The 15,262-nt window shown below is 39.9% G+C and overlaps 2 protein-coding genes across 4 annotated transcripts in view; one reads left to right on the top strand and one right to left on the bottom strand.

The window, feature by feature from the left end:
* Positions 1-23: 23 nt before the first annotated feature.
* Positions 24-5,789, bottom strand: LOC114858670 (protein ILRUN-like). Its single transcript, XM_029156166.3, has 5 exons — positions 5,530-5,789; positions 4,168-4,322; positions 3,833-4,030; positions 2,867-3,186; positions 24-2,710 (listed from the first exon to the last, which is right to left on the bottom strand). The coding sequence occupies exons 1-5, from the start codon at positions 5,691-5,693 to the stop codon at positions 2,675-2,677; spliced, it is 873 nt and encodes a 290-aa protein (XP_029011999.1). The 5' UTR covers positions 5,694-5,789; the 3' UTR covers positions 24-2,674.
* bltp3a (bridge-like lipid transfer protein family member 3A) overlaps positions 4,758-15,262 on the top strand; it is a 17,747-nt gene continuing 7,242 nt past the window's right edge. Inside the window, exons 1-11 of one of the 3 annotated variants that reach the window (XM_055510192.1) lie at positions 4,758-4,897; positions 8,881-9,043; positions 10,126-10,164; positions 10,311-10,402; positions 10,488-10,677; positions 10,933-11,073; positions 11,170-11,340; positions 11,960-12,140; positions 12,219-12,305; positions 12,756-12,917; positions 13,388-13,530. In XM_055510192.1, coding sequence (XP_055366167.1) covers positions 8,981-9,043; positions 10,126-10,164; positions 10,311-10,402; positions 10,488-10,677; positions 10,933-11,073; positions 11,170-11,340; positions 11,960-12,140; positions 12,219-12,305; positions 12,756-12,917; positions 13,388-13,530 — 1,269 coding nt within the window. In that variant the 5' untranslated portion in view covers positions 4,758-4,897; positions 8,881-8,980. Of the gene's footprint in view, positions 4,898-6,754; positions 6,987-8,880; positions 9,044-10,125; positions 10,165-10,310; positions 10,403-10,487; positions 10,678-10,932; positions 11,074-11,169; positions 11,341-11,959; positions 12,141-12,218; positions 12,306-12,755; positions 12,918-13,387; positions 13,531-15,262 lie in introns of those variants that run through there. The other 2 variants (XM_041071551.2, XM_029156564.3) reach the window with 2 other exon arrangements.

Below are 15,262 nucleotides of genomic sequence, written 5' to 3'. Positions count from 1 at the left end.
ACATATGATGACTTACACATGACTAAAATTCAACTCAATTCAATTCAATTTTATTTATATAGCACCAAATCACAACAAGGTTGTCTCAAGGCACTTTACAAAGTAAGGTTTAAGACCTAACACAACTAAACCCAACAAATCCCACATACAGCAAGCTTTAATTACAATTTGACAGCAACAGTGGAGAGGAAAAACTCCCTTTTTAACGGGGAAGAAACCTCCAGCAGAACCAGGCTGAATGTGGGCGGCCAACTGCCTTGACCGGTTGGGGTGAGAGGATAGAGAGAGAGAAAAGCACAGCAACAACAACAAGCAACAACAGAGCACAGGCAGGACGGTTGGACTAGAGACTGGATACAGGCAGGATGGTTGGATTCGCAGCTGGCCATCACAGACACAGAGCTCTGAGTCCAATGATACCTGTAGGTGAGGACAGAGTGGGGGAGAGAGAGTGGGGAAGAAGCACAACTACTGGAGAGAAAGAGACAAGGTTAGTTAAACATGGAACCATGATGGGAGGTTTTTGTACAGAAGAGGTAGAAGGAAAGAGAGGAGCTCAGTGTATAATGTAAGTCCCCCAGCAGTCTATGTCCATTGCAGCTTAACTAAGAGATGGTTCCTGTGACTAACAATCATTGCCAGTGACCTGAACCATCTCTAACTATAAGCTTTATCAAAAAGGAAGGTTTTAAGCCTGATCTCGAGAGTGTGTCAGCTTGTGTCCCTGAACAGGGAGCTGGTTCCACAGAAGAGGAGCTTGGAAAATAAAGGCTCTGCCTCCCATTCTACATTTAAAGACTCTAGAAACCACAAGTAGCCTAGAACTGCAGTGTTCTGCTGGGAGCATAAGGAACTATGAGGTCTTTAAGATAAGAAGGAGCTTTATAATTGCAGGTGAGTAAGTTAGTAGGACATTTTTTTCAATAAAATTGAACTTGGTATGTGTGAATATCTTGAATTGATTTCGGTTTTTGAGACTGCAAACAGACACTGTTTTCAGTGATAATTTAATTATATAAACATTCATCAAACATATAGGAACAAAGCTTTTGTTTGTTTGTACGTCCCCTCTCTCATTAATGTGCTGTCTGGTGCCAACTGATTCATTCTGCACTCTGGCCAGTGGAAACTTGAGAGCAACATTACACGAAGAACAAAACCCACACTTGATGGATTGACACTGACAACAGGCAAACATTTACTACTAACATTACACACAGAAGATGCACAACCTGCATCAGCCAGTGTGTAGAGGCTCCAACCTTATTGAAGAGGCTGTTTACCTGATGATGGTCTATGACACTGTGGGTGACAGATTTGTCAAACCCTCCAGGACATAACTGTACTTATGAAGGAGGACAGTTCACACCGGCCTTCAGGTGGAGGTCACATCGCTCAGTGCATAGATCAGCCTGTTAGTGCAAGTAGGTCCTCGGTAAACAAAAGTTTGTCTGTCGTATTTGGGTGGTGGGTGGTCATGTGTGGGGTGGTCATGTGGTTGTGTGTGTGTGTGTTGGGGGGGGGGGGTCTAAACATCTCAACCATAAAAATATGAAAATCCACAACATTTATCACATTAACAAAATGTCAGTTCAATGTAAAAATACAACATAGAACCTTTGGGTATATTAATATGTTTTCTCCATCTACATTCATCAGATACATTCATTTCAACATGATAAAACCAAAACAGCTTTAAACTAAGAACTTTAGAGCAGAGTGATGTCTTTACTGCTGTTCGTATGGCTTATGGTCTTATGGTATGCCGGCTTATGACAGAGGGCATAACTATTAATTTCACTGCAAACTCTTATATCCAAACAGTGACTAATAAAAAGTGTTGTACTCATATCCCTTTACTATTTTATAAATGTTTGAAGTGATTTTTTTAAAAAGTCACCTATGATTCTGTTTAATGCAAGAGAAGGCATAAAGAAAACCTTCACTGCTATAGAAAACATATTCAGTCTTAATTTAATTTATAGTAACAAAAAAATAGTGGTACTGTGTTTTGGAGCAACATGGTAGTTTCTTTATTCTAGATCTTGTTGAGTAATGGCTGGCTCCCTCCTGTGGGGGACACCAACACTGCTCCAGAACTGCTGCTGCATGGAAATCACTACACATAATACAAAAGCAAGCAGGCTTCCACTGCGCTTTCCCTTTTCTAGATGCATTTACTAACAGATTAAGGTGAGATGTAAAATATGATATTCAGGTAATTGGACATCGTATTTTCATATTACAAAGAACTGGTCATGAAAAACAAATTGATATATAGTCAAGAGCAGAACCTAGAGAATCTGTTGGCAAAGTGAATGGCTTTTCCTCCAAAGTATTTCTTTGAGTTTGCACAATGCATGTGTACGTAAAAGTTCACAAATAACACACTTCTGTCAATGTTTCATTTGCACTCTGACCAAAAAAGAAAATACCCAAACAACTCTTAGCACTCATTTTTAACTTAGCATTCACACGTGCATACAGTAGTATCGGACGTTGGTTAGGCTGCACGTGGAGCGTTGGCCTCTGGTTGTAGCTGGATTTTGCATAAAGTGTTTGGGAATCTACACACTCACCACCCGCTACAAATAAAGCCTCTTCTTTAAATTAATGGTGTGTCAAACTCCAGAGGTACAGTTTAGTGATGCTCCAACGTGACAAGTCCCATGATTTAAGACTGCCCAAATGGATAGGGTTCCTGTATACCCTGGAAGGATAGAGAGCAAAGGATTAGAATTTTTCCTATAAGTAAAGTCAAAAGTGTAACTATAGGGAAGAAATTATTATATTAATTAGTTTGACTGAAACTAACTTGAAAATAAATATTCTCAATCCAGATTCACCATGCCACATAATGTCTTACCTGGTTGTAAGATACTACTGACAGATTGTTTTGTAGACTATTTGCTACTAAATCCACAGAGTTGTGTGAAAGTCCATTCTGATTTTGTTGTAGCTGGTTAGTGGTTTCCTGCCAATGTTGGTCTGCGACGCCATCATCTTGGAAGCTGTTGTTGTTGCTGCTGTTGGGGCACTTGCTTTTCTCTGGTGAGGCAAAGGGGTTGTACCCTCCTTCGAGGCTACGGTGGGGCTGCGTGTTAAACTCAGCTTGAAAGGAGGAGAGTTGCTGCGTGACACCAAGGAGGCCTCCAACTTCTACACTTAGTATCACCCAAATTACATCTGTATAGAAGAACAAAGAGTGTTCTTTATGGTGTTTAGGTGAGCTTATATGCAAAACAGGATTATTGCATCTCTAAGGGTGTGAACCAAAACACACATTAGCATGAACAGTCTGACCACAACATGAAACTGAATTAATTAACACTCAGGGCTGCAGCCATTGATTATATTGGTAAGTGAGCGTTTTATTGATCATTTCAGCAAACAGAAGTAACAGGAAGAAAATAACTTTTTTAAACACCAGAAAAGTATTAAAGAAAAAAAACAGTTCTAATTAGCTAAATGATTGTGGATTTAACTACTAATTTAATTAAATATTTATATAGTTTTAACTTTAACTCTTTTGCTTCCTTATCTATAACTGGGTGAATATTAGAAGCATTTCTGTACAGATCCATCATACACTTTTTAAACTTGCAAGACGAATCAATTAGATAAATGACTGTTCAGTTTGTAAGCCCTAATATAATGACCGTATGTATACACAATTATGTAGCACTTTATCTTCAATATTGGCTCCCAAACTACTGCTACAATGATTTGATGACATCAATACAAAAAATTGTATTTTGGATTATTTACTAATCCTATCAGCATGTTAATAGCTATTTAAACCTATCACTGATGTGACGCTTGCTGTGCTTACCGCCGTAGTAAAGTCCAGTAGCCGTGCACATTCTCCACTGACCCTGATACATTCCAGGAGACACAGGGCTGTGCATCTGCACACTGACATCAGTCATTTCCTGGGGGTCTAGAGATCGTACCATCACCATATTTACATGGCCGAACTGATCTCCTCCAACATACTTAAGACAAACCCCAGGAGGCCATGACTCTGCACCTGGAACACACACACACACACACACACACACACACACACACACACACACACACACACACACACAACTGTGCTGTTACTCAGAATGACACAAGTGTGGCTGAATTGGCTGCTCTGTACAGAAACAGTAGCAGACATACCTGTGTTCTGTATCCTCCACGTCTTTGTAAAAGGTGTGTCAGGTGGAACAGATTCACCTTCACCAATAGTCACATCCTTCACAAAGGACATGCATGGTGCACTGATGTTGGGACTCTCAAAGTCATAGTAGGCACCAATGGCTGCCTGTAAATTCCTAGAGAAACAGAAGGTAGAAAATAAAGTTGATCAATTATAAATAATTAATTATAAATAGCAAATGATTCAGGGTTTACGTAAACTGTCAGAGCATTGGACAACATTTAGTTTTACTACTTTGTTCCTGAAATTAAATTACATTGACTGTGATTTTTAATCAAATGAGTATTTATTTAGTCAATGAACATGCAAGGTTATCCCAAGTTAGGTTTACATCCTCATACAGCTTCTTCTGCAGAGAGAGAGAAGTGCTAGTCATCCATAAAACAGCACTTTTTATTTTTAGAAAGCACGATGCAGAGGACCTTTTACACGGCACCACGTGGTTCTACTCCAGCCTTCGCTTCCCATAGACACGGGCCCAGTTTCCTCCCACGGGCCTGCGCTGGTTTGCTTCATTCAACATAAGTGAGGGAGGATAGGCAACCTTCCCTAACGGGAAGGTTCACTGGCGCCCCCACACAACTACACATCACTGCTTCTGAACCATATTAAAGTTCAATACGAGTGGCCTGTGTGCTTGTGGAAACGCAATAAAGACTAAAGACTGTCCGAACTTGCATAAACACAGGGGTGAGCTTTGAACCATTGTTCAGTGTTGCGTCGATGAGGCTACGCTACCGTATTGCGTAATAAACTGTACCGATTGCTAACTGTGATTGTTTGTTTAAAGGCGAGCGGTACATTTGGTCATTTTGTCTGCCCGCATATTTTAACACACAATACGAACATATACTGCGACAGAATGCTGAAGTTAAACTTTGGGTTCTGTAACGTTGTAAATTGGTAACTACCTAGGTAGCTCGCTAACGTGTACAAGAAAACTCTTTATCTCTATGATAACATACGTTATTGGTTGTTAATTGCTGTCCTCTAATGTGATATAAGTTGTGTGTAAACTAAGAATGGTTTGTAAGTTTTTCATATATGTAAATACCACTGCGCTACTGTACCAGCACATTCAGTGACGAGTTATCACGAGTAAGCTAGCTAACGCTGACGCTAGTTGCGTTACTGCGGCGTAATCGCGTTTACACAGCTACCGGAGTGTCACACTGCAGGATTACAGCCTCCGTCGTTTTCCCACTCTTTCCCATCTAATTATCTTTTTTTGTGCGTTAACAACGCGCTCTCTGTGTAGCCAGCCACTTAGCATAGCCTCTAACGCGAGCCGCTCAGCAGGCCACACGAGTCCCCGAGCTCACCAGTTGGTCATGTCCAGAAAGAAAGCGCATCCAGCGGGGTTGAGTTGAAACCCGAGGAGCCTCTGAAATTCCGATATTAGGATGTCTTTGTCTGTTGTGCCCATGCAGCTAAACTTCTGCATGAGCTCCTGGTCCAGGTCCAGGTCCATGCCCATGCCCTCCATCTCGGATTTACCCGGACTGAGACGGCGGCCTGCTTCTAATTTAGTCCGAGGCCTCGAATTGTCATAACAAAATCAACAACAGGGCCGAACTGCGCATGTCACATGATCGGAGCTCACGTCCACGTACTGAGTGGAACAAGTTTATTACTAGCTACTCAGTAGCTACATGAACGTTAACACGTTACTAACTACAATACAGTTGAGTAACAATAATGTTATCAAACATTTCTTATAAAATAAAGATGAAATGATTATGACAATTTGACGTAATTAGATGTAAAATATGGGCAAGCTACTTAATTTATCCGTGTGAACTCTAAGACTAAGAAATATAATCTAAATGTGAAGTTTGTAACGGGTCACATTTTAAATAATAAAAGATTTTTAAAACATTTTTCTTCATATATAAGGTATTTTCTTTGCACACAGGCTGATTTTATGCTTTTGAAGATCTATAATTGTCATAATGTATTTTTAAGCCTTGAAGAATGTACACATTTACCAAAACATCTGAAATATGTCGAAAAAGTGTCATTCCAGTCCTTCAGGTGCTGCTCAGTGGCAGCTGTTACTGAACGTTCTACATAACCAGTTTTGCCTGTTCCCTGCGACATGGCCAACTGGCAATCTATGGTAAAGTTGGGTTTCATCTGTTCACAGAAACCCAAAGAGAGGCAGCATTAATTCATTAAAGACTGTAAAACTGCAATACACAATACACAATCAGAAAATTATGTGCTAGAAAATTTTAGATAATGGGAGCCTCTGATTGTTTTAATGTTTTATTGGGTTTGCATCCCCACTAAACAGTTACATTAACTATATATGGCATAATGAGTAACATTATACAGATGTTTAAAATATCCGCTATAAATAATAAATATTGTAGCATCATGTTAATATACAATCATTAAATTACCTATAGATGTACATGATGATTCAGCTGCTCGAGGGTAATACCGTCTAGTTTTCCCATTATCTTCCCGCAGATGGCAGCATTGTGCCGTCCGCGCTGCCGTGTTGTTATTGGTGAACTGTGCGTGCGTATGCGTGCGGGAGCGAGCCTATGTGTATAATTGTAAGTCAGCTGCTGTCCGGTGTTTAGCGGCGGTGCTGTGGCAGCTGCGGCTAACAACATGCACACAGCCAGTGCTGTGTACAACACAGAGCTACCTGCAAGCTAGTAGTTGATCTGTGTCTGTGTAAAAGGAGAAACCGTTGTCACCGTGTGGCAGAAAGGCTAACAGACATGGCTGGGATTATTAAAAAGCAAATCTTGAAGCATTTATCAAGGTAAGCACAGTCCTTTGTTCCAGGCTAGCCAGTTAGCACGGCTCCATTGAGATGTTAACGCTCCTGGCTAATATATGATACGACAAAGAATAATATTTATCGTTATAGTTACACGAAACCTCACGGATTTCCACTCTGCCATTTTAATGCTGTAAATAACGGGAATAATCATGAGAAGGACGTTAGGGAGCATGACAGGGACAGTAAACGCAGCAAAACCTTCATCCAGAGCGAGCACGATAACGGTCATTTACACGAGTTGTCTAGTAGCGTGTCTAGTAGTTTATGTTCGATTTTATAGATGTTGTGCTGCCTTAATATTTGAGTTTGTTCTGCATTTCGTCCCCATCAGCACTGACGGAGCTTTATCGATAACTAACACCTTACTGTCGGTTAATTTTAATTCATCTGAAGCAGTAGAATCAGCCCTCTTAGTCTGTAGAAAATTATTCCTGTTTCAATATTTACTAAATTAATGCTTCAATTAACCATAATTTATCATCTCAGCAGAATGACAGGAAAATCAATGTTATACTGTAGATAGGTATAAATAAATATGTTCTATTTTATTCATATAGCCTCTGAAAAAGTAAATGCTTTTACACACATTTATATTGTATTGATACATCTTTATTTCTCTTGTAGTATGGTCAGGTTTATTGCACTTGACTGTCCTCGGTTGTTTATTTACACCTGTTTACAATTCCTCAAGGTGCAGCAATGTTGGCGATTCAGTCATGTTGTGTTTTCTGTGGCATCTGCCCATTTTCTGAAATATGTGTGAAAGATCTCTCTTACCACAGCCGCAGCAAATAGGCTAAAGAGTCGCATAACAGGTTTCTTTACCCTCCTTTAATATGTAATAGCCTGGTACAGTTGATTTAAACCAGGGAGCTAGACATGCAAGCATATTAATATTGGGGTTCATAGACAATTCCTTGTTAGGGGATGATAATTTGAGCTTTATCATCATCTTTAGTTATCTTGCATTGTGCTAGTGTCAGTAGCATTATATTCAGTAGCAGAGGAAGTAAGAGTAAGAGGGATTACAAGTCATTTTTTTTTATTCAGGCCTTTTCCCAGCACATCTCTGGCAATGACAAATGTAATGCCATGTGTATGTTCTCACACAATACTTTTTTTCTTCTGTTCCGTCAAGGCTGAGTGTGCTAATGACTTATAACAGTTTTGGTACTGTTTAATAGTAAAACCAAATATTTGTGATTTTGGCCAAGTTTGTACAATAACTTCTTTCTTGCCTTTGATAAGCTTTGGATTTTGTGGACTTATTAAACCAGGCTAATGATGTACAGCCTGGCCACAGCTATTTGGTATTTCCAGACATGTGAATTAGATTTACACTTCCAGCTCGACTCATTAAAGGCCCATGTAAAGCATTGGGGTAAATATGAAAATGTACTTTAGAAAGACAGATTTCTGTAGCATTTATGTTGTTGCTCAATAGAAATTCAACTAGCTTAATAGATTTATCAGGCACACAGTAGACATAGACTGTTTTTGACATTTGAATCCAAAACTGTTCATTCATGTGAGATAAAACTACATAACAATTCAGTTGTCTCTGGATGTTGCTGTTATATTAGCAGCAGTTATATTATTGGTAGTGGCTCATTCTCTGGACGTGAAATTGTGCTTCATAGCACCCTTAACCTAGTTGGGCAGTGCATCTGTTTGACTCGAGTAAGGAGGCTGCTATGGTTTCTCAGGATGACTCACTCAGTTGCACAGAGACATCTTGGACAAGATGCATCATTAATTTTTATCTCTAGTGATGTATGCTGGTGTTTCCCTGACTAAAGTTACATGGAACTCCTTAGTTTGGAATCATTTCCATTATAACTATATATAATATTTTATCTGTTTTTTTTTATAGGTTTACTAAGAATTTGTCCCCAGACAAGATCAATCTGAGCACGCTGAAAGGGGAGGGGCAGCTGTCTAACCTCGAGCTTGATGAAGAAGTTCTGCAAAATATGCTCGACCTGCCTACCTGGCTGGCTGTCACTCGGGTTTACTGCAATAAAGCCGCCATAAGGGTATGTTATTAACTGGTCAAACCAGAATGTGCTGGTGTTCATACAGGGAACCTCCCTCTCTTTTTTCTAAGAAGATGTCTAAAATACAGAAATGGGTACATGGCATCATCTAGGTTTGTAATCGGGTCAAAGTTCATTTTCGGGCTAAACAAAGGTTTTCTGTTTGTTAGTGCCAACGAGCTTACTTTTTGAATTCGCAGTTCATATAACCATTAGAGAAACTGAGAACCGGCCAGACCACAGATATAAGATCCTTCAAACCAGCACTTGTTTCACATGAGAGCAGCAAGTCGTAATTCAAAGAGACACAAAGAGCCATAGACTACGATAGTGTTAGGACACACTAGCTATTGCACACTGAATATTGACAACAATAGAGTTTGATAATGTTTGATAATTTGTCTAAAAATTAAAGGCCAGTATATTTCTGTTGTTATGTACATAGCTGATAACCTAAAGATTAATTCTTGAATTGAATCTTGATTTTCCTGTGTTTCACTTGTTTTGGGGTTATTCATATAACACACATCTGGATCAGTTCTGAACATGTTTTAGACAATTTAGCAATTTTTTTCAAAATCTGACTGCTTGAAAGTCTACTTGCCCCAAGTGGAGGAGTTCAAGTATCTTGGGGTCTTGCTCACGAGTGAGGGAAGGAAGGAGCGTGAGGTTGACAGACAGATCAGTGTGGCGGCTGCAGTGATGCGGTCAGTGTACCCGTCCATCATGGTTGAACAGCCATACAAGTGGAAAAGCCTACTCTCTTATTCCTGATCTTTATCCTCCTTTGTGTTATCACACCTGAAACTATATTATTATTATTATTATTATTATTATTATTATTATTATTATTATTATTATTATTGTTGTTGTTGTTGTTGTTGTTGTTGTTGTTGTTGTTGTTGTTGTTGTTGTTGTTGTTGTTGTTAAGCTGCTGTCATCATGATCTCTGCATCACGTTGCTTGCTGTGCCCTTGGCCACATCTTTCTGAACTGCTTATCTTCACAGTGAATGATAAGCAGAATGCTGTGGCAACAGTTTGTGACTGACTGTTGTGACCTTGCTGTCCTTTTCTTTTCAGATCCAATGGACAAAGTTGAAAACTAGCCCCATCTGCCTGGTGAGAGCTATGTTGTCTCTATCATCCTCTGCTCCTTTCTATCCATTTTTGATCTGTTTAGTTACAATTAAAAAATGTGATAGTACCTAGCTCTTTGCCATTTCTCAATGCTATATTGTGTGTGAATCGTTGTTTCTGTTGTGCAGTTTTTGGATAAGGTGGAGGTAGAAATGAGGACTTGTGAAGAGCCTCGACCACCCAATGGTCCCTCTCCAATAGCTATTACAGCAGGTCAGAGGTAAGGCTGCAAAAGTCTTGTGAGTCTTTTATTCTTACTGTAAGTAGGTTGCTGACATCGCCAGGTTTAAATTGTGTATTTGCAGCGAGTATGGCTTTGCTGAGAAAGTGGTGGAAGGCATGTCTGTTCGAATCAACTCCATTACCATCAAGGTGCAGGCTCGTGCTTTCCACGCTTCCTTTGAACTCTGGCAATTACAAGGGAACAGCCTCAACCCTAAATGGCAGCAGAGTGACCTACGCTACACACGCGTCACTGACCCAAAGAGAGGAGAGGTAGGTAAAGGTTTTGCTTTTTTGTCTGAGTGGAGTGACAGGAAGTGAAGCCTTTATAGGAAATAATTCAATCAAAGCAGTTGGTTTGGTCTTTATTAGCTGCAGTGACTTCAGTGAGATTAACAACTCTTAAAATAACATCTTGTAATATCTAATTGAAAGGGAATTAGTCAGTTGCTTATTATTTGTACCAACAAAAGGCATTAACACATTGTGCCTTATTTTTCATGTTTTTCCATTTATTTATTTATTCAGGTATTAACATTCAAAGAAATTAACTGGCAGACTCTGCGAATTGAGGCCGATGCCATCGAGAGTGATGACCAGGACCTTGGTAGCACCCCGTTACGCCTCATTACCAACCAAGGACGAATTCGTATAGCTCTGAAACGCAGAGTAAGACCTCTATTGGTTTAGGATTGAATAGATCAAGGGTCACAATGTGAACTCAGTAATAGGTTATCTCAAATCCTCAACCCCCTGTTTTTCCAGATAAAGGACTGTAATGTTTTGGCGTCCAAGCTGCTGTTCATCCTGGATGACCTATTGTGGGTGCTGACGGACTCGCAGCTCAAAGCTATTATCCATTATGCCAAATCGCTGAGTGAGGCCATGGAGAAATCAGCAAAGCAGAGGAAGAGCATGACTGCAGAATCCTTGCAGGTTCCATCTCATTTCTATCAGTACAAATGTTATATGTGAAGAAATTTTACATCCCAAAAACCCTTAAAAGTCTGTCTTATCATTTTGCCACTTTAAGACAAAACTAGTCTACTACTAAACAAATCAAGGTTGTCAAACATGAATGGTGTAAAATCCTGGAGAAAATACAGGCTCAGTGTTCTCACCACATAGATGCTTTTGTAGTTGTAGTGGTTGTTGATAATAGAGCAGCAAGTCATTCAGAGAGACACAAAGGCCAGAGCCTGGAGTGATGGTGAGATGCACTGACTGTTTCAGCTTGTGTTTCCAAATCATCACAACAAAAGTGCATATACTAGTTGGGAAGCATTAAAGTAGCAAACATACAACATGTGATCTTTGTTGAGTCACTTCAAAACGTAGACAGTTTCATCCAGCTTGGTTTAATTATCCTTGTCTCTCTGTATCATTATCCTATGAGCAATATCGACATATGAAAAATAAATCTCAGCTGAGCTCTCACTGGATGTCTGTTTAACTTACTATTAAACAGACATCCAAGTTATTACAGTAATTTTTTACAGTAGGTGGATCTTTTTGTTTTCTTAGTCATTTAAACGCTGTCCCACCTCTGGTTTAGACGGCTCCTCCATCTCCTGGCCTCCACAGCCTATGGACAGAACCTCCTCCTGCTCCCACTGGCACCCCCAGCAACTTGAGTCAGTACTTTGATCTGTTCGATGTCAAGGAGTCTTCCTACCACACTTTCATATCCCGCTTGGACCTACACATATGCAACGATAGCTCTTCAGTGGTTGAAGGTTTGTGAGTCAAAGATTGTTTTATTACTTTTGTTAGATGTAGATAGTTTTAAACAGCTCTAACGTGATCCTGCCTAGATGAGCCTCCCCCACCAGGGTTACAAGGTGCCATGCAGCTGACCTTCAGGAAGCTGGGCTTTGACTATTACCCTGTCCACAGACCTGGTGAGTATAATGGCTGTCCCCATAAGATAACTGCAGTTTAATGTGAAGCTTTGTACTACTTCTACTGAAACCACAGCATTGACACAGGACCAGCTGTTAGGAGGATTACTGTTCAAGCAGACTAATGGCCCAGGACCATGTGCCCAGTACCATTATTCCTTGTGGAATTCCTGATGTGGATAATGTAGATTTGCCAGCTATGTTGAATGACACATTTAGTTTTCTGTTTTCTTTTTTGCAAATTACAGCATTTTGAAGTGAATGAGATTCCAGTGCTTCCTGTGTACTTGTGCCCACCCACATACACACAAGTATTCTTGGTTGAATAGTTTTTTGTTAAGTGGTTAGGTCATGAGTCATCGTTGTTATCATTGTGTCGTTTATCATATATAGACATAAATAATAGTTATGAAGGATTCAGAAGTCATTTCTAAATTTGTTTTGTTATAGCTGATGGATGCCGACACTGGGAACGCCACAGTGGAGCCATGGAGGCTCAGGCCCAGTGGGCTGGGAAGCTGCTGCAGGAGTATCAGAAAAGAGTAGAGGGGTCCGGATTCCCAGGACCAGAGGCAGAGACAACTAAAGACAGCCCAGCTAAAACAGGTCAAGGTTGGAATTTGGAAAACAACATGTTTTTAAATTGAAAATAATTTTCTCTTCCTAATAAAATAGATCAACAAGCCAACAGAAAAGTAAACATCAAACTGGTCATCATATGAGATTTAAGTTTGACATATAGTTAAACGAAGGTAGGAGTTTGTTGATAGGGTCAACATTATTGGAATACCTTAGAATGGCTATAACTTCACTGTGTCCATCTTAATGATAAGATGTAGTCTGTTCTTTACAACTGAAAACACAACAGTAGTTTTACTTTGTAGGGTTTTCAAATGATAATCCAAATAAATATGAGGTTTAATAATCAGATCATCACATACACCAAATGTGTCAGTAATATTAATAATGTCTATTTTAAATATGCAGTTACTGCTGAGAGTGGGACTATGATGCCTGTGTAGGATCAAGTTGTTTTACTTGGTCACTAAGTGTGTCGTCTCCTTTCTCTGCTCATAATCTAGATGGACAGTCCAGTCCCGAGGCAAACTGTAAGAAAGAGCAGGCCCCTACCAAGGACTTTGTGACTGGTCCTTCAGGCTTGTCGCTGAAGCGGCTGCGATCGAGCTGTGTCGTGGTCAGGTTAGATGACGTGGACATTCACCAGGCAAGAAATTTGAAATCTTAGCAGTTTAGTTTTCTATTGGTAATTTATATCTTTACTAGGGCTGCAACTAACTATTATTTTGACAATCGAATAATCTGTTGACTATTTTTTGGATTAATCGGATGAAAAAAAAAATATATATATATAATATATTGCTTGATGTTTTGCTTGTTAGGAATCCCTTAGGTTTTTTTTAAACTAAAATTTGATTTTGACTCTTTAAATCTCCAACAAAACACAAAATTCAGCATTTGAAAATTAAAACTTCAATATCCAAAATATAAATAAACAAAGCAAGCATAGAGTTGTGTTCCAATGTGAAGATATGCAGCAGCTCCAGTCAACCTAACTGTGGGAGAAAACCCATGAAGACACTGGAGAACATGTAAACTCCACACCAAGACTCCTGGGCTCCTTCTGGCTCTGAGGCAACAGTGGCAACCACTAAAAAACATGTCATATTTAAATGCTGCTGTTAGTGTCTGCAACGTTTAAGTTGCGCTGTTCTGTTGTTGCGCCGTTCATCACGTAGCGAACGAGATGATTGCGCAGCCAGCAGATGCTCGCGACGGGACAGATGAAGTAAAACAGTAACTTTCAACACAGCAGCACTTAATGAAGAGTCTTCATGATGGATAAATACCATTTGTTACCGGTACTACATCCGGGACACCAGTGTTTCATTCTTACGTTCTCCTGTGTTGCTCTAGTATTTACAAACCATGAGCTGAACTTTGTATAACTTGCAGGTTAATGTTGGTTTTGTTCGATATTTATTGCTCATATGAAGAAATTAGGGTGCAGCCTTTCTCCTGCTGCCGCTTGGTTTATTTTCTTTGGTATTTCGCCAGCAGCTGCGCTATTTTCCTGTTGCGCTGCGCAACTTTATCCTTCAGTAAGGTTTCCCCTCCTACCTGTTAATGATGGGCTCAATTTGAGAACAAAGGGTCAGAGTAGAAAGTATGTGTGAACTCTCAACTACACTCTCTAGGTGTGAACTCTCAAGCTCCTCCTCCATACTTGCAGAATTGTTGGGCTTGTCCAACAGAAAGGACAAATGCACGCACGCACACATCCTTGTACTTACATTGAAGTAAGGACCTCTACTGACATAATGCCTTCCCTAGCCCCTTACTCTAACCATCACAACTAAAGGCAGACATTTAAACCATGCTCTAATCTGAACCAAAAGTCAATTCTAACCTCAGCCCTAAAATCACATCTTAACCCTCAAGTTAGTTGAAGTACACTTCAAACTGGCTTCACTGTCAACTACAGTAGGTAACATGATCTGTGCTGAACTACAGTCACTGCATTTTTATTAATTCAAACCAGAAATGGAAGGTGGATCAGACCATCAGGCCTTGGAGGCAGTGGTCTGACAGAACTCTTCTGTTCAGCCATTTGATATGCTTTATCAGCTCACCATCACTGAATTGTGCCTCTAGGGACCTGTACAGTACATATTCCACTGTACATCTGTGTAAAATCTGCTGTCACAGCTGTACCCAGTAGAAAATGAGAATTCCTAAAACAGCAGATACTGTGCTGCTGTGTGTGAGTAAGAACAGATTAATTTCTGACTTTTATAATTTCACCTGGCTGCTCCAGTACCAGCCATCTGGAATTGTGTGCCCCCCTTCAAAAATCATAATATAACATTTTCACGGTTTGAGAACATTAACTTCCTCTATTGATAGAAAAAGAAACACCCAAGGGGAATTCTGTAGGT

The sequence above is a fragment of the Betta splendens genome, chromosome 7 (genome assembly GCF_900634795.4).
Source record: "Betta splendens chromosome 7, fBetSpl5.4, whole genome shotgun sequence".
Taxonomy (NCBI): Eukaryota; Metazoa; Chordata; class Actinopteri; order Anabantiformes; family Osphronemidae; genus Betta; species Betta splendens.
The sequence above is the reverse complement of the archived record's forward strand: the minus strand, read 5'-3'. Positions and strand labels throughout refer to the sequence as shown.

Excerpts from the sequence above, each read along its gene's own strand:
- LOC114858670 (XM_029156166.3), bottom strand. The coding sequence starts at position 5,693 with ATGGAGGGCATGGGCATGGACCTGGACCTGGACCAGGAGCTCATGCAG. Across the intron at positions 3,187-3,832 it reads TACTGGACTTTACTACGGCG|ATGTAATTTGGGTGATACTA; the intron begins GTAAGCACAGCA and ends TCTTCTATACAG. Across the intron at positions 2,711-2,866 it reads CAGTAGTATCTTACAACCAG|GGTATACAGGAACCCTATCC; the intron begins GTAAGACATTAT and ends CTATCCTTCCAG.